The sequence below is a fragment of the Pomacea canaliculata genome, linkage group LG1 (assembly GCF_003073045.1).
Source record: "Pomacea canaliculata isolate SZHN2017 linkage group LG1, ASM307304v1, whole genome shotgun sequence".
In the NCBI taxonomy this organism is placed as follows: domain Eukaryota; kingdom Metazoa; phylum Mollusca; class Gastropoda; order Architaenioglossa; family Ampullariidae; genus Pomacea; species Pomacea canaliculata.
Genome location: NC_037590.1, coordinates 3,059,957 through 3,079,020, shown reverse-complemented (window position 1 = coordinate 3,079,020; position 19,064 = coordinate 3,059,957). Strand labels below are relative to the sequence as shown.

At 42.3% G+C, this 19,064-nt stretch overlaps 1 protein-coding gene across 40 annotated transcripts in view; it reads right to left on the bottom strand.

Annotated features, from left to right (window-relative positions):
* Positions 1 to 19,064, bottom strand: part of LOC112568406 — a 77,607-nt gene that overhangs the window by 7,024 nt on the left and 51,519 nt on the right. For 29 of the 40 annotated variants that reach the window (XM_025246010.1, XM_025245992.1, XM_025245978.1 and 26 more), the window contains 16 exons: positions 18,876 to 19,029; positions 18,594 to 18,754; positions 18,134 to 18,287; positions 15,386 to 15,546; positions 12,729 to 12,882; positions 12,452 to 12,612; positions 11,979 to 12,132; positions 11,698 to 11,858; positions 10,803 to 10,956; positions 10,523 to 10,683; positions 5,801 to 5,954; positions 5,525 to 5,685; positions 5,049 to 5,202; positions 4,780 to 4,940; positions 4,342 to 4,501; positions 1,657 to 3,339 (listed from right to left, as the gene is read on the bottom strand). In XM_025246010.1, coding sequence (XP_025101795.1) covers positions 1,657 to 3,339; positions 4,342 to 4,501; positions 4,780 to 4,940; positions 5,049 to 5,202; positions 5,525 to 5,685; positions 5,801 to 5,954; positions 10,523 to 10,683; positions 10,803 to 10,956; positions 11,698 to 11,858; positions 11,979 to 12,132; positions 12,452 to 12,612; positions 12,729 to 12,882; positions 15,386 to 15,546; positions 18,134 to 18,287; positions 18,594 to 18,754; positions 18,876 to 19,029 — 4,048 coding nt within the window. The remainder of the gene's footprint in view (positions 1 to 1,656; positions 3,340 to 4,341; positions 4,502 to 4,779; positions 4,941 to 5,048; positions 5,203 to 5,524; positions 5,686 to 5,800; positions 5,955 to 10,522; positions 10,684 to 10,802; positions 10,957 to 11,697; positions 11,859 to 11,978; positions 12,133 to 12,451; positions 12,613 to 12,728; positions 12,883 to 15,385; positions 15,547 to 18,133; positions 18,288 to 18,593; positions 18,755 to 18,875; positions 19,030 to 19,064) is intronic. The other 11 variants (XM_025245773.1, XM_025245753.1, XM_025245759.1 and 8 more) reach the window with 11 other exon arrangements.

Below are 19,064 nucleotides of genomic sequence, written 5' to 3'. Positions count from 1 at the left end.
ATCCATATTTTAAATATCTTTAGGGGTTTTTAAATATAGAGTAACAAAATAACATAAATATAGCACTTTAAAACTGTTTTTGAGTACCTAAAGTGAAAATTGTGACTTTAATCAACGTTTTTGTTTCAAAACGTACAAGCATTTTAAAAACAAATTTACACAATACCATAAGTCATATACCAAAGGTTTTGGATTTTTTGTAAACTAGAGGCACTGATCTCAAGATTTCTAGGAGATATAAAAAATCAGACATGGTACCCCCGACTCAGTGTGAATGTGGCAATTAAATATTTAGAAAATATTTAGAAAAATGTTAATTTTATCAAAAGTAATGTTTATACCATATTCTCAAATGCATCACTTTGTAGCTTATGCATTTCTAAACAAAATTGCAAAATTGTACTGCTGTAGCACAAGCCAATCTTGAGAAATATGTTTTTATAGTTTAGGACTGGATGTCAAAAACGACAAACAGAGAAATTCAAGCTTAAAGATTTAAAATAAATATATCTTGTATCAGATCATTTTTGAAAAATATATTTCAGTGTTTATATGCTACATTTGACATCCTACTATATAATTAAAGTCTATTCTAGTATGCCAGGACTATACTTTTCACCCTATCAGCTTTTGGAAACAATTAGTTTGTGTTCCTTTCTTTGTTTTCAGTGTCAGTGTTAGAAAAAAATGCCTTATGATCTGCTTGCCTAAATTAGATTAAGCAGTGTTTTACTTATATTCCATGCAAACTCATTTATTTCAATGGTCTGTTGTTCATTGTCACAGTATTGATAAGAGGTTGACATTTTTCATCACCACATAACCTAACTTATTGAAAATTCCACCAGGTACCTGATACTTAAGCATCTGTTTAGTTTTCATTTCTAAGTAATAGGGAACAAATAGTTATAGAAAACAAATGTTTATCGGAAAACTTATATAATTTCTTTTGTCACTAAAACAGGATGAGGAAAAAGATCCAGAAATGTTTAATATAATCGTAAAATACGTGTACTTATTGTGTGAAAAAGGCCGGGGGAGGAAGGGTGCAAGGAATGAATGAAAGCATTTATTGTCGGTATATCGCAGTTCTCCGTTTCATTATTATAATAAAAACTTTGTAAAGCAAGTAATAGTGTTTTGTGTGTATGTTTGATGTTTGTGTATGTTGCTACAGCCAGCTGGCTACAGCTAACTTGTTACAACATCACGCTTTTAAAAGTAGCCAAAAGAAGCCAAAAGAAGCTGGCTACATTTTAAAAGTAGCCCAAAGTAGCTGGCTACTTTTTGCAAAATTGTAGCTGTAGTGTAGCCGGCTACATTTTGAAAAAAAGTAGCTGTAGCCTAGCCGGCTACAAATTAAAAGTAGCTTGCCCATCCCTGGTGCCAAGTAAGAAGCTGCCGATAAAAGGACTTACTACGGAAAGTATTGAATACTACAACCGCAGTGATGGAAAATAAACACTTGGTACAGTACAAGAACGATATGAATTCGATACAGCATAAGAACGACAAACATTAGGTACTGTATAAGAACAACAACCACTCAGAACACTATAAGAACAATACACTAGGTACTGTATAAGAACGATAAGGACTTCCCAGTGCTAACTAATACGAAATATAAATATATGTCCAGCACTACAACATACTAACCTGTGCAGTTGTTGCGATGCGTTGCTGCTGGCAATGATGTGCTTGTTCCGTGGGGACACGTGCTGCAAGTTGACTGTCCGCGGCCATCTTGGTACTGACCTGTTGGACAGGCCAGACACTGCTGCTGCGCCTGCTGGGGTTGATGCTGACCCTGGGGGCAGGGAAGACAGGTGTCCACACCTGCAGAATGCTGCCCTGGAGGGCACGGCATACACGAGGTTTGGCCAGGTAACTTTTGAATCCAGCCTGCAGGACAATCTGTGCACAAGTCCTGACCTGAGGCATTTTGAAATTGGCCAACTGGACACAAGGTGCAAACCTCCTGACCTGTTCCGTTTTGATGCTGACCCGCTACACACGGAATGCAGCTGTTCTGTCCTGAAGTGTTTTGATAATAACCAACAGAGCATGAAGCACATGAAGACTGGCCAGGCATAGCTTGGTACTGACCAGGACGACAAAGTATACAAGAAGATTGACCAGTTGCATTCTGGTACTGACCTGTAGGACACTGATCGCACTTTGTTTGCCCAGAAATGTTTTGATAATGACCAGCAGGGCATGCACTACACGAAGACTGTCCAGATGATCTTTGGTACTGACCAGGAGGACACGAAATACAGGATAACTGACCGCTCTGATTTTGGTACTGACCAGTAGCACAAGAAATACAAGATAACTTACCGATCTGACTTTGGTACTGACCAGGGGGACAGGAAGTACAGGATGGTTGACCACTCTGACTTTGGTACTGACCAGGAGGACAGGAAGTACAGGACAGCTGACCGCTCCCATTTTGATATTGACCAGGAGGACAAGTAATACAGGAAAGCTGACCGCTCCTATTTTGGTAGTGACCAGTAGGACAAGACATACAGGATAACTTACTGCGCTGACTTTGGTACTGCCCAGGAGAACAAGAAATACAGGATAGCTGACCACTCTTATTTTGATAGTGACCAAGAGGACAAGAAGTACAGGAGAGCTGACCACTTTGACTTTGATATTGACCAGGGCGACAAAAAGTACAGGATAGCTGACCGCGCTGACTTTGGTACTGCCCAGGAGAACAAGAAATACAGGATAGCTGACCACTCTTATTTTGATAGTGACCAAGAGGACAAGAAGTACAGGATAGCTGACCACTCGTATTTTGATAGTGACCAAGAGGACAAGAAGTACAGGAGAGCTGACCGCGCTGACTTTGGTACTGCCCAGGAGAACAAGAAATACAAGATAACTGACCGATCTGACTTTGATACTGACCAGGGGGACAGGAAGTACAAGATAGTTGACCGCTCTGACTTTGATACTGACCTAAAGGACAAGAAGTACAGGATAACTGACGACTCCTATTTTGGTAGTAACCAGGAGGACACGTAATACAGGATATTTGACCACTCTGACTTTGATATTGGCCAGGAGGACAAGATGTACAGGATAGCTGACCGTTCTGACTTTGGTACTGACCAGGAGGACAGGAAGTACAGGACTTCTGGCCACTTTTACCTTGGAACTGACCAGGAGGACACTGCACACAATTAGTTTCTCCTGATATATTTTGGTATTGTCCAGCAGGGCATGGCTTACAGAAGTCAGCGTATGGCCAAGGCTGGTGTTTACCAGGAGGACAGTCCACACACTTCTGCCGAGTTGTATCGAAATACTGCGCTGTTAAACAACCTGAAAAATGTAAGGAGATGGCAGAAAGCAGAAAACAAAAATTGATTTTGAGAAAAAGATAAAGACAGAAAAATAGAAACAAAGTGACAGAACGAAGACATAAAACTAACGACAGTTGCAGTCTGATAACTTTAATTACTGGAATTATTTTATTACGGAGAAAAGTACGACCTGTCAGAGTCTTACGATCCGACAACGTCTGTCTACGAGCATCTTTTTCAATCTTACAGCTTGTCTTAAATAACTGGACCTAACATGATGACTATCAGTGATTAAACGGTAATAAAACAGGACAAAAACAGGAAGAAATAGAAAAAAATGGAAGAATGTGAGGAAAGCTCTAGTATTTGAAAATGATTTTAGGTACAGCAATCTTTTTAGGAATTATTAGATTCAAATTAGTGGTTGTGATTTCCCTGAGAATAGACACTTGCTGCACTGTGAAACTAATTTATGCGAGCTGTATTTCAGGTGTTTATCTTATGGATGGATTCATCATGTCACGACAAGCTTTTCCTTACAAAAATCGTCCCCTTGTCACACTTTTCCCCTCTATGAACTCCCACTTCCTCCCTCTTCCTCTCTCCGCCTGTCACCAGAATACAGTACAGTGAGGATTGACTGTCGTGGGTTCAGATCTCGTCGGGCAAGCTGTGGCCTTTGTTATACAGGCCCGGATGTTTTGAGGTGATACGACCTTAGTTGCTGAGTCGGCGTTAAGCACACACTCCTCTCCTTCCCACTCTGCTTCTTATTTTAATTTTACATGCAACTAAGGAAGTAGGTGTAAGTAATAATCATCAACAGTTCAGTTTAACATCAACAAAACAAAACACCATCGCACACTTATAATCGTCGCGAGATCATCACCAATCATATCCCCAAGCAATCAAAAGTCAAACCTGGATACATCACAATTCATTCAAAAACGTCGGCGTTCAGATCAATATTTAACGAGTTTAAATTAGTAAAATAATTCCTAACAACAGATGATAGTAATACTTGACATGCACTTGACCCCCGCGTCTTCACCATGATCACAGTCATGAGTTGTCCATGAGTTAGCTCTACAGTTCGCTAGAGTTGTCTCGCTCCCTGTGCAGTGTACGCTGTCGAGATTTATTGGGCCTGTGCCCCGCCCGTAGAAATCAGCAACAACAGCCTGCACACAATGCATCAAACTATATCAGCAGGTTATTCACGTTACGATGAAAGGAACGAATCCTGCAGTCAAACATTCATCAGGAACATCGGCAGTATTTTCACCAAAATATAAACAAATATAAACGATGACTAAGCGTTAGAATATCATCAATTCTTCTTTCTCCTACACACACACACTGCGCAATCGCACATCCTCCTCTTTATCATCAGGAGGAATAATCATACTAGCAGAAGGCTAGACATATTGAGTGGTGGATATGAAAGAATCATTCTCACCAGTCCTGTCTGTCCGAACCCTAGCTGTCGACACACAACACTTGCGTCATTGTTGTCCCAGTAGTCGTCACACACAGTGCCCCAAGGGTCACTCACAGACTTCCTCACTTCAACCCGTCCCTCCCGAGGCAAACTTCCATTTACGAGTCTGACAAAGATGTCTGCAACAAACATACCATTAACAGGTTGACAAACACATCTGTGACAAATGTGTTAACAGCACCACGATAATCCCAATAACTCAGAACAACAGATGATAGTCATATTACCGCACTTGACCCCAGCATCTTTATGATGACCACAGTCGTGAGTTGCCCATGAGTTAGCTGTACAGTTCGCTAGAGTTGTCTCTCTTCCTGTGCAGTGTACGTTGTCGAGATTTATTGGGCCTGTGCCCTGCCCATAGAAAGCAGCAGCAACAGCCTGCACACAATGCATCAAACGATATCCGCAGGTTATTTACGTTACGTTCAAATGAACGAATTCCGAAGTCAAAAATTTATCAGGAACAGCGGCAGTGTTTTCACAGAAATATCAACAAAACGTAATTGAGCGTAAGTAAAACAAATGATGAATGACTATGAGAATATCAGTAATTCTTCCTTCTACTCTTCCTTTTTCTACACACACTGGACGTACGCACATCATTCTCTAGCCCTTTCTCCTCTTCTTCGTCATGAAGGCAAATCCTACTAACAGACGGCTTGACATAATTGAATGGAGGATATGAAGGAATCATTCTCACCTGTCCTATCCGTCCAAACCCTAGATGTCGACACACAACATTTGCGTCATTGTTGTCCCAGTCGTCGTCACACACAGTGCCCCAAGGGTCACTCACAGACTTCCTCACTTCAACCCGTCCTTCCCGAGGGGAACTCCCATTGACGAGTCTTACAAAGATGTCTGCAACAAGCATACAATTAACAGGTTGACAAACACATCTGTGACAACTAAATATACCGAAGTACAAACCACGATAATCCCAATAACTCAGAACAACGAATGATAGTCATATTACCGCACTTGACCCCAGCATCTTTATGATGACCACAGTTGTGAGTTGACCATGAATTATCTCCACAGTTTGCTAGAGTTGTCTCGCTTCCTGTGCAGTTTACGTTGTCGAGATTTATTGGGCCTGTGCCCTGCCCATAGAAAGCAGCAGCAACAGCCTGCACACAATGCATCAAACCATATCCGAAGGTTATTCACGTTACGTTCAAATGAACGAATTCCACTGTCAAACATTCATCAAGAACAGTGGCAGTGTGTCACAAACCTGCTGAGCTATATTTTTTTAATTTCTTTTTTCAGCCTGGAAGTGTACAGGGAAAAGTGAATAGAAGGGGAAGGTGTTAAAGATGGCAATTAATGTTGCTGTCAGGGTCAACAGACTGATGCTAGCCGCGCCAGTGATGGCCGTCCGGTCTTTTTGATCAACTGGTGTTGATAGGTTGATTTGTTCGAAGAACAAAGGAAAGAGTGTTGTGGTGTTTTGGATGTTTGTGATGTGACTGAGTTTCTCCTTGACGAGAGCAGGAAGAAGTAACAGTCTTCCCAGTGTTTTCAGTGCATCCGGACGTTTTGTTTGTAACAAGTCCTGAACTGACTTGGTGTTGTAGTCCTGACTGGACTGGGTACAAATCCTGACCAGATTTGTATGTTATGTAACAAGTCCTGAACAGACTTGGAAGTTACCTGATTTGTATAATAGTGTAACATGGAACCTGTTGAGGTGAGTGTGTATCTTTATTAATTCTCGGTGAGCCTGTGTTTAATGTTTGAAGAATGGGAAAATTTCTGTATTGGAGGAATGTGATATAGCTGTGTATTTTTTATGGATATAGTTAAAAATCCCCTGTGGAACCCCGGGGTATGCTTGCCTAGCAAGCATTGTAAGAATAGGGTCCCTGCCATCCAGCCAGGCATGTCGTAAGAGGCGACTAAGGTGGACACCTCACCTAGAGGTAAATTAGGTTGTGGTAGGGCTAACAACCCCACCATGTAAAAAAAAGTATGTTACAGAAACTAAAACCAGAGAACTCGTCACAGATGGCGGAGGTAATGAAGCACACCAGGTGACTGGACTAATGACGGACGACAGCCAAACCCGAAAGGGAGCTGGCGCCCCGACAGTGGATTTACTGAAGCCGAGGCAAAAGTTGAGGGTGGGGTGCTGGAACGTCCAGACCTTGTACCAGACTGGCAGGATGCTCCAATTAGTCAAGGAGTTTGACAACTACAACTTGGACATCCTGGGAGTCAGTGAGGTCAGATGGACCGGCACGGGAAAGAGGAGACTAGCGTCAGGACATACCATCTTGTTCTCAGGAAGATCAGACGCTCAGCACTCTGAAGGAGTAGCTCTACTCCTCAACAAGAAAACGGAAAAGGCACTGCTGGAATGGAAGCCTTATGGACCTAGGCTTTTGAGAGCAAGATTCCATTCCAAGTACACCAAGCTGACAGTGCTAGCCTGCTATGCACCAACAAATGACTCAGAGGCAGAAGACAAGGATGCTTTTTACGATCAGCTCCAGGCAGCCTCAGAGAGCGTTCCAGCCCATGACATGTTGCTCATCATCGGCGATCTCAATGCCAAGGTGGGAAGTGACAACACCTGCAGGGAGCATGTCATGGGCAAACATGGAATCGGAACCATCAATGACAACGGAGAGAGACTGGCGGACTTTTGTGGGGAAAACAACCTACTGATTGGTGGCACACTCTTCCCACACAAAGACATCCACAAGGCAACATGGACATCACCAGATGGGATCACAAAGAACCAGATAGACCATGTCATCATCAACCGAAAATGGAGGAGCTCACTTCAAGATGTTAGAGCCTACAGAGGAGCAGACATTGCCAGTGACCACACTCTTGTGATAGCCACAGTTTCTCTGAAGCTACGTCGATCACGAGGAAAACAGGCATGTCAGCAGAGAGTGGACTCTGGCAAACTGAAAAATCCAGTCATAGAAAGGGCCTTTGCTATGGAAGTAAAGAACAGGTTCCAAGCACTAGGAGACCAACAAGAGATGACATTAGACGACTTCAATCGAGTCTTACAGGAATCAGGAGAGAAAATACTGGGCTTCCAACGGAAAAAGAAAGAACAGTGGATCAGAAGAGACATGGAAGAAGATAGAAGAGAGAAAGTCAGCCAAACAAAGAATCAACAGCACCAGATCTGAACGCCTGAAAGAACAACTCAGACAAAGATATGCAAAACTAAACAAAGAGGTAAAGAGGATGGCAAGAACCGACAAAAGAGACCACATAGAGAAACTGGCAGATGAAGCAGAAAAAGCAGCAAGTAAAAATGACCTGAAGACACTGTACAAGATAAACAAACAGCTAAAACAACGGGTTTAAGAACAGTGATGTGCCAGTGAAAGACGTGAACGGTAATGTCATCGAGGGAGAGGCAGAAAAACTACAGCGCTGGAAGGAACATTTTGAGTCGGTTCTGAACAGACCAGATCCCCCTCAGCTTGCAGACATCCAGCCAGCAGCTATAGACCTTGACATCTGCACAGACCCACCAAGCTGGAAGAAGTGACAGCAGCAGTCAAGACAATGAAGAGCGGCAAAGCACCAGGGGCAGATGGAAATAACAGCAGAGATGTTGAAAGCAGATATAAATGTGACAGCTCCCAAGCTGACTGAAATCTTCAAGCAAATTTGGGAATCAGGGCAGCTCCCTGTTGCTTGGAAGACAGGGCTCATCTTCAAGTTACCCAAGAAAGGAGATCTTGGAGACTGCAATAATTGGAGGGGCATAACACTTCTTTCCCTCACCAGCAAGGTCTTCAGCAAGATTGTTTTGTCAAGACTAACTGCAACTCTTGAGAAAGACCTCCGACCACAGCAAGCAGGATTTCGTCCTGGGCGATCCTGCTCCGAACACATCTTCATTCTGCGACAGATTCTGGAGCAGAGCAACGAATGGAACACACCGCTGTACATCAATTTCATCGACCTGGAGAAGGCTTTTGACAGCATCCACCGCGAGTCCTTATGGAAGATCCTGAGGCATTACGGAGTCCCTGCAAAACTTGTTCAGGTCATTGCAATGCTGTACAGCGATTTCAAATCCCAGGTTGTCTGTGACACGGAGCTCACAGACCCCTTCAACGTCAGTACCGAGGTGAAGCAGGGCTGCATTCTGTCGCCGTTCCTCTTCATCCTGGCCATGGACTGGATCATGAAGACTTCCACCGACAGTGAGAGGAGAGGGATCAGATGGACCATGACTATGACAGCAACAACAACGCTGGAAGACTTGGACTTTGCTGATGACATTGCCCTGCTGTCACACCGCCACCAAGACATGCATGAAAAAACAAAGGCCTTCTCAGAAACAGCTGGAAACCTTGGCTTGAAGGTCAGCACAAAGAAAACGAAAAGTATGAGAGTGAACGCCAGAGTCCAAGACGGCATCAAACTAAATGGAGAAGAGATTGAGGAAGTTGACAGTTTCACCTATCTTGGGTCCAAAATGTCAAACACAGGGGATGCGGAGGTGGAGATTCGAGCCCGACTGGCGAAAGCCAGCCAGGCCTTCGCCTCACTCAGGAGCACATGGAAGGCAAAAAACATCAGCCAGAAGATCAAACTGAGAATCTTCAAGTCAAATGTGATCAGCACCCTCCTTTACGGATCAGAATCCTGGAAGATGACCAAAACCATCAGTAACAAGCTTGACGTCTTCCAAAACAGATGCCTCAGGCGCATACTTAACATCTTTTGGCCAAATACCATCAGCAACGAAGAACTCCACCGAAGAACTGAAACCGAGTCCATCACCACGCAAGTTCAACGAAGGCGTTGGCGATGGATTGGACATGTGCTCCGCCAGCAGACAGCAGACCTTTCCAGAGTCGCCTACGATGGACTCCAGACGGCCGAAAAAACGAGGCCGCCCAAAGGAAACTTGGAGAAAACAGTGGAAAGGGAGATGAAAGGAAAGGGCTGGACATGGGGTCACCTAGAGCGGGTTTCAGCCGATCGACATCGGTGGCGGACTCTGGTTGAGGCCTTATGTGCAACCTGATGCACGAAGAGGAATAGATAGATAGATAGTTAAAAATAGTTAAGTTTATATCTTGCCATTTGTTTAAAGACTGGTTATTTTTTTCTCTTCATGTTTTTTTGGTGGTTTTTTCACTTTTGTTGTTTGTTTTTCGTTCATTCATCATATCCGCCTGGGGTTCGCCGACCAGCGCTGAATTAGAAATAACTTCAGGAAAAGCATCGGTGTAAGGAAACTTCGTGTTATATTCAAGTGGAGACTTAGTGTCATTTTAAACTGGAGATTTTGGGGGGAAATTCAATAGTAGGAAGGAACATTAGATGTGTTGTGACAGTGGAAGTGTTGGGACTGTGGGTTGGGAAATTTGGATTTGTTTTGTGTTTGTTTTTTTTTTACTTCAAATTATATTTATTTTTAAATTTAAATTGTTGCCAGAGTTTTTATTTATCTTCCTCGTCTGAAAGGCACTGAAGAGTGCAGGTGTCTTAGTGTTTTAAAAGAATTATCAACAAAATATTATTAAGCATCAATAGCTTAATAATAAATGATATATGAGCATCAGAAGATCAATAATTCTTCCTCACTCACAAAGATGGATAGAATGCACACCCTCATCCTTCTTCTCCTCCTCTTTATCATCATGAGAAGCACAATCGCACTAGCAAATGACTTGGGTTGCGGATATGAAGGTATCATTCTCACCTGTCCCGTCTGTCCAAACCTAAGCTGTCGACACACAACACCAGCGTCATTGTTTTCCCAGCCGTCGTCACACACAGTGCCCCAAGGGTCACTCACAGACTTCCTCACTTCAACCCGTCCTTCCAGAGGTGAACTACCATTAACGAGTCTGACAAAGATGTCTGCAACAAATATACCATTAACAGGTTGACAAACACATCTGTGACAAATATGAAAAAATATACCGAAGTACAGTGCTACGATATCAATAATTACAAACAACGAATGATAGTCATATTACCGCACTTGACCCCCGCATCTTTATGATGACCACAGTTGTGAGTTGACCATGAGTTAGCAAAACAGTTCGCTAGAGTTGTCTCGCTTCCTGTGCAGTGCACATTGTCGAGATTTATTGGGCCTGTGCCCTGCCCATAGGTACCACCAACAACAGCCTGCACACAATGCATCAAACGATATCCGCAGGTTATTCAAGTTACGTTCAAATGAACGCATTCCACGGTCAAACATTCATCATGAACATCGGCAGTTTTTTCACAGAAATATCAACAAACGATGATTGATGAGTTAGCATAAAATAGTAATAGTTTTTCTTATTACTCTTCCTTCTCCTACACACACACTGCACGCACGCACATCATTGTCAGCTCTTTCTCCTCGGCTTGTTCATCATGAGCAACAATCCTACTAACAGACGGTTTGACATATTGAGTGGAGCAGTGATGCACAACCTTTTTCGGCCTGCGGGCCATATCCATTTCGGACAGCCGTGTCGCGGGCCACCTCACCGCAAAAATACAAAAAAAAAAAAAATAGAGCAGATACCATTTTTTATTAGAAACAAGTTGTACTTATCATTAATTATGTAGTAATTAATGGGATATTTGAAGTTGTTTTCCCGAAACCAACTTCTGAATGTCCGGCTGCATCGTAGAGACACCAAGTCGGAGCACTGAATAGAAATGTTCGTCCATCGAAAAAAAGATTGAGAGACGCCCCTACGTTGGGATAAATACTTCTTCTTCCTTTTTCTTCGTTTTTTTAAGGTCTTCTTTTATTACTAACATGCCGATTTCCTGCACTGTGGGCAGAAGATTCGCGGGCCGGATGGCACCGCGTCGCGGGCCGTAGGTTGTGCATCCCTGGAGTGGAGGATATCAAATTATCATTCTCACCTGTCCTATCTGTCCAAACCCTAGCTGTCGACACACAACAACTGCGTCATTGTTGTCCCAGTCGTCGTCACACACAGTGCCCCAAGGGTCACTCACAGACTTCCTCACTTCAACCCGTCCCTCCCGAGGCGCTCTTTCATTTACGAGTCTGACAAAGATGTCTGCAACAAACATACCATTAACAGGTTGACAAACATATCTGTGACAAATACGTTAAATATACCGAAATACAGTGCAACGCAATCCCAATAATTCCGAATAACACATGATAGTCATATTACCGCACTTGACCCCAGCATCTTTATGATGACCACAGTCGTGTGTTGCCCATGAATTAGCTCCACAGTTCGCTAGAGTTGTCTCGCTTCCTGTGCAGTGTACGTTGTCGAGATTTATTGGGCCTGTGCCCTGCCCGTAGAAAGCAGCAGCAACAGCCTGCACACAATGCATCAAACGATATCCGCAAGTTATTCACGTTACGTTCAAATGAACGCATTCCTCAGTCAAACATTCATGAGGAACATCGGTAGTGTTTTAGCAGAAATATCAACAAAACGTAATTTAGCGTAAGTAAAACAAATGATAAATGACCATCAGAATATCAGTAATTCTTCCTTCTACTCTTCCTTTTTCTACACACTGGACGTACGCACATCATTCTCTAGCCCTTTCTGTTCTTCTTAGTCATGAAATCAAATCCTACTAACAGACGGTTTGACATACTGAGTGGCGGATATAAAGGAATCGTTCTCACCTGTCCTATCTGTCCAAACCCTAGCTGTCGACACACAACATTTGCGTCATTGTTGTCCCAGCCGTCGTCACACACAGTGCCCCAAGGGTCACTCACAGACTTCCTCACTTCAACCCTTCCTTCCAGAGGTGAACTCCCATTAACGAGTCTGACAAAGATGTCTGCAACAAACATACCATTAACAGGTTGACAAACATATCTGTGACAACTAAATATACTGAAGTACAGTGCTACGATAATCACAATAATTCCGAACCATGGATGTCAGTCATATTACCGCACTTGACCCCCGCATCTTTATGATGACCACAGTCGTGAGTTGCCCATGGCCTTGCTGTACAATTCGCTAGAGTTGTCTCTCTTCCTGTGCAGTGTACGTTGTCGAGATTTACTGGGCCTGTGCCCTGCCCATAGGCAGCACCAGCAACAGCCTGCACACAATGCATCAAACGGTATCCGCAGGTTATTCACGTTACGTTCAAATGAACGCATTCCTCAATCAACCATTCATGAGGAACATCGGCATTGTTTTCACAGAAATATTAACAAAAGATGATTGAGCATAAGTAGAATAAATAATGAATGAGCGCTAGAATATCGATAATGCTTCATATTATTCTTCCTTCTCCTACACACACACACTGCACATACGCACATCCTTCTCCTGCTCTTTCTCCTCGTCTTCTTCATCTCGAGGATCAATCCCATGTTAGGAACGGGGACGGGAGAGTGGGGGTGTTGCGCCACTGTCTGTTGGTAGGTATGGATTATCCCCCTTGCCCGTGTACTAGATGGAATGCGTGGAAGTGAAGATGTCTTAAGAAATAGCGTTCTGGGGCCATAGTCACATCGCGTCGACATTTTTCTGGTCGGTAAACTCCAACGGCCCGAGAGCTGGTCGGCCGCCAGGCGAGCGCCATGCGTGCGAGAAATGTCGCCCGTGTAACCGCACTTCAGCAATCGGGCCATCGACACCCTGACCTTGAGGGAATACCTAGGGAACTCCACGTGTGCGCATGCGCGAACCAACGTTTACCGAGAATCGAGAACAATGGAAGAAAAACATGAAGCAGACAACATACCGCCATATAAGAAGCTGAGAAAGGCGAACTGCATGACAAACAAGGAAATCTGGATCTTGTTAGAAGACTGAAGTAGTGTTCGTTATCTTCTCTTTTTATATATCTTGACTGTGCTTTTGTTGTTGTTGTTTGTTTGTTTTTGTTTTTGTTTTTTTTTTTTTTTTGGTCAGGTAAGGTTGGAAAAGGTGTGCTTAATGAGTTCGTTGACAAATGAAATAACTAATAGAAAGAAGAGTGCAATATGGCAGCGAATTGCAAAATTGCCGCCTCTTGTGGCGTAGAACATCGCAGTCTTGTAAGTTGGTTCAAGACTTGATACAAAAAAAAAAAAAAAAACGACCTCCGCTCCGGACTCACTGACAATACTGAAGAGAATCTTCTTCTCCCCACTCCCATCAAGTAAAAACACTCAGTCACACAACAACATTCAAATCACCACAGCACTCTTTCCTTTGTTCTTCGACCAAAACAACCTATCAACACCAATTGCTTAAAAAAAAACCGGCCGGCCATCCCAGCATTGTGTGGCACGACTGTTGACACTGACAGCCCCATTAATTGGGGTCTTTCACACCTTCCCCTTCCACCTAATTTTCCTAGGCCCTTTCCAGGCAAACAAAGCATTTAAAATAAAAAATAGTACAGCACGTTGGTCAGCACACACATTTTGAAAGGTACCTGTCGCATAGAAAGAAAGGCAAGACATACTTGCAATGTCGGTGTGACACTGCGCCCTCGATTCGCAAATGTTAAAGCCTCCTGAATGTCGTCAACGATCTCCAGGATGTCAACTCTTCCAAATTTTCAAAGTTCGTATATCGTTATGTCATCCCATGAATCGATGGGATTACTTCCATCCCGAAATATCCTGTTTCTGTGAAGATTTCGGTCCGTGTCATACAGCATAAACACCACGGCGGCCATGTTTAACGAGCCCTTCGCGAGTTACAGACGCCAGCGGCCGTCTCTACACTTACAGGCCGAATCACCCGAAAACTCAGTCCAAAGACGCGACATGTCTCGGCCTCTAAACCACTTAGAGGGTGGTCGGACCTTTGATGGCCTCTAAGTGGCTTAGCGGCCCGATGTGACTACGGCCCCAGGAGTGAGCGAAAGGTTCACTGTACCCCAGGTGTATGTGGAAAATACTGATTTTAATTATTCCCACCCCAGTCTTCGAAGGAGAGAGACTGTAGCGAATTTTGAGTAGAAGAGATTGGGAATCTGATTAATTTCTTGCGTAGTCAAGGTATAGGAAGTTTTTTTTTGTTTTTATTTGCTTTGGCTATGTCCCTATATGTGAAAGAACGGTGTGCAATGATGTAATATTTAGTTAGAAGTGATGATGATGGAAGGAGTTGGTTGCTGTTGTGATAGTAATTAAGTTCAATACAAATGTTTATTAGACAATAAGCATTTCAGGAATTACCTAGGAGAGGAAGTGAAGTACCTAGGAGAAGGAATTACCTGGGAAAAGAATTACATAGAAGGAGAAATTACCTAGGAGGAGGAATTACGCAGGGGAGGAATTAGCTACGACAAAGGAAGTAATGAAAAAAAAAGGAAGACGTTTGGAGTAGGATCGTCAGCAGCTTGGTGTTTATAGCTTATAGCTTATAGCAACGTTTATTTACTGATGTCCAGTTGTGTAGCCTCTGCACCCCTACAATAAATACAAGCTCTCGCATAATAGAAGAGAAAGTCTGATTACAAATCTCTGTACTTTGTTGTTAGGAAAAACACGTGTGGGACGGAATGTGTTGACAATGACCTTTTTGTGTACCCGTCCCCAATATCCTACTAATAGACGGCTTGACATATTGAGTGACGGATATGAAAGTATCATTCTCACCAGCCCTATCTGTCCAAACCCCAGCTGTCGACACACAACACCTGCTGCATTGTCGTCCCAGTCGTCGTCACACACAGTGCCCCAAGGGTCACTCACAGACTTCCTCACTTCAACCCGTCCTTCCCGAGGGGAACTCCCATTAACGAGTCTGACAAAGATGTCTGTAACAAATATAACACTAACAGGTTAACAAACACATCTGTGACAAATACGCTAAATATACCGAAGTACAGTGCTACGATAATCCCAATAACTCAGAACAACCGATGATAGTCATATTACCGCACTTGACCCCAGCATCTTTATGATGATAAAATAGCTCCTCAGGCATGGTAGAGACCTCCTAAATATAACACAAACATCATGGGATACTGATTTTGACATACAGGTTGAAAGTTCCGTATATGTTCATAATAAAGGGAACTGTGAGAAATGTTTACATTTTAGCACAAACTCAAACATAGAAGAAGAAATTTCTCACTCCGAAATACTTGAAGCTATCCGTTGCCAAAAAAAAAAGCAAAAGCACCTGGACCTGATGGATTACCTTTTGACCTATTTAAGATTGCAGATAACATCCTCCTAAAATTTTTACATCCCCTCTTCAATAAAGTGTTCACAAGTGGTACATATCCAGAAAGTTGGTCCAAAGCAATAATCTTTCCTTTACACAAGAAAGGTGATAAAGGTAAAGTAAATAACTTTAGAGGGATTTCACTTTTAAATATTATTAGCAAACTGTACAGCTGCATTATTAACAAAAGACTGACCCAATTCTGTGAAGAAAATGAACTCATCACAGAAGCTCAAGCAGGTTTTCGTAAAGGTTACAGTACAACAGATAATATTTTCTGCCTTCAGTCACTGATTCAGAAATATTTGACAAAACAAGGTGGACGCTTTTACACCCTTTTTGTAGATTTTTCGAAAGCATTCGACAGTATTGACAGATCTAAACTGTTATACATCCTGCTAAAAAAGGGTGTCCATGGAAGAATGTTTCAAACACTACATAGTATGTATAAAAATGTGAAAGCGGCTGTTAAGGTTGGATCTCAAATAACTGATTGTATATCTGGTGTCAAACAAGGATGTGTACTAAGCCCTTTACTGTTTTCTATATTTCTATCTGAGCTTTGGTCAGACCTAACATTATGTGGTGCACGTGGTATTGATGTCCTGGCAGATCCACTTGGGATCTCTCTTTTGATGTATGCTGATGACATTGCTATTGTTGCTGATTCCCCTGTTGACCTTCAACGTAAAATATGTTATCTTGAAACATTTTGTAACAAATGGGGACTTACAGTCAATATGGACAAAACAAAAGTAATAGTTTTTAAAAATGGTGGATTTATTAAAGATTGCGAAAAATGGTACTATGCTGGAAAGAAGATTATTGTAGAACCCAGCTATAATTATTTGGGGATCACATTCACGTCTACACTTAAATGGGTCAAATGTACTGATAGTTTATCTGGAAAGGCATTAAAAGCCTTTGCAGGAGTCAAGAAGATGTATTTCAGACTAAAGAGCCTTCCAACAGACATAATCTTTAAAATATTTGACACAAAAATAAAACCTATTCTTTTATATGGATCTGAGATTTGGGGATGGAAGAAATACAATGATATAGAGAAAGTTCAAATAAAACTTTGTAAATTAATTTTAAATGTAGGTAGGGATGTTAAAAATGATAGAGCTTTGAGTGAATGTGGAAGGCTCCCTCTTGTGTCTGATTCATATATAAGAGTTATTCAATACTGGTGCAGAATATTAACGTTGCCAGAACACAGGTACCCAAAACAATGTTACAACATGTTATATTTACAAGATAAGGCAGGCAGAACCAACTGGGCCTCCCTAGTTAGAATTTTACTATGTAGCTATGGTTTTGGATATGTATGGGAATGGCAGACAGTTGGTAATCTCCCCTTATTCATCACCACTATAAAAGAAAGATTCAAGGATTGCTCTCTCCAAAAATGGCATGATTCAGTATCTTCTTCTTCTTCTTCAGATTACTGTGATTACCAGCCAGATTTACTTAGAGCAACATACATAGACCAGATATTACGACGTGAACATAGACGGGTCCTGTGTTTGCTGAGTAGTAATTGTTTACCCCTTAATGGAAATACTCGTCACCAAACTAGCAACAAACCTGAGTGCAAGCAATGTGACAGTCAAAGTGTGGAAGACCGATACCATTTTCTGTTAATATGCCCTAAATATACAACTCTACGTAAGAGATATATCCCACTCTTTTACCATAAATTCCCTTCATCCTTTAAGGTCCACCTTTTGTGTAAGAACCTTAAGGGTAAAGTAGCTATTAATGTAGCCCTCTATATAACAGAATGTCTGAAAATGAGGACATCATGACAGTGTACATATAATTACTTAGCACTGAATGTCATTATACTGTTTATCAGTTAACTAAAAACCAAATACAACTAAAAGGTTGATCATGTACAGCAACCCACTGTTAATATGCATGTAACATACAATATAAGAGGTTGATGTGAACCAAATGGTATTTGGAAGTTGTAAACTACACATGTAAGAACCTAGAATCTTGTCTGAATCTTGTCTGATTGTTATTAGTATCTGATGTTGATGTGGGCTAGATGGCCTCCTAAAAACTGAATGAATAAATAAATAAATAAAAATAATAGGCTAAATATACCGAAGTACTCAGCCACGCAAGTCCCAATAATTCCGAACAACGGATGATAGTCATATTACCGCACTTGACCCCAGCATCTTTATGATGACCACAGTCGTGAGTTGACCATGTGTTAGCTCCACAGTTCGCTAGAGTTGTCTCTCTTCCTGTGCAGTGTACGTTGTCGAGATTTATTGGACCTGTGCCCTGCCCATAGAAAGCAGCAGCAACAGCCTGCACACAATGCATCAAACCATATTCGCAGGTTATTCAAGTTACGTTCAAATGAACAAATTACAAAGTCAAACATTCATCAGGAATATCGGCATTGCCTTTGCATAAATATCTACCAAATATGGTTAACCATCAATAGCTTAGTCATAAATGAAATATATGGGCATCAGAAGATCAACAATTCTTTCTCTCTCATAAAAAGGCAAGTATGCACATCCTCATCCTTCTTCTCCTCCTTGTCAGCATGAGAAGCACAATCGCACTAGCAAACGGCTTGGGTTGCGGATATGAAGGAATCATTCTCACCTGTCCTATCTGTCCAAACCCTAGCTGCCGACACACAACATTTGCGTCATTGTTGTCCCAGCCGTCGTCACACACAGTGCCCCAAGGGTCACTCACAGACTTCCTCACTTCAACCCGTCCTTCCACAGGGGAACTTCCATTAACGAGTCTGACAAAAATGTCTGCAACAAACATACCATTAACAGGTTGACAAACACATCTGTGACAAATATGCTAAATATACCGAAGTACAGTGCCACGCTAATCCTAATAATTCCGAACAAAGGATGATAGTCATATTACCGCACTTGACCCCAGCATCTTTATGATGACCACAGTTGTGAGTTGCCCATGAGTTAGCAAAACAGTTCGCTAGAGTTGTCTCTCTTCCTGTGCAGCGTACGTTGTCGAGATTTATTGGGCCTGTACCCTGCCCATAGAAAGCAGCAGCAACAGCCTGCACACAGAGCATTAAACGGTATTCGCAGGTTA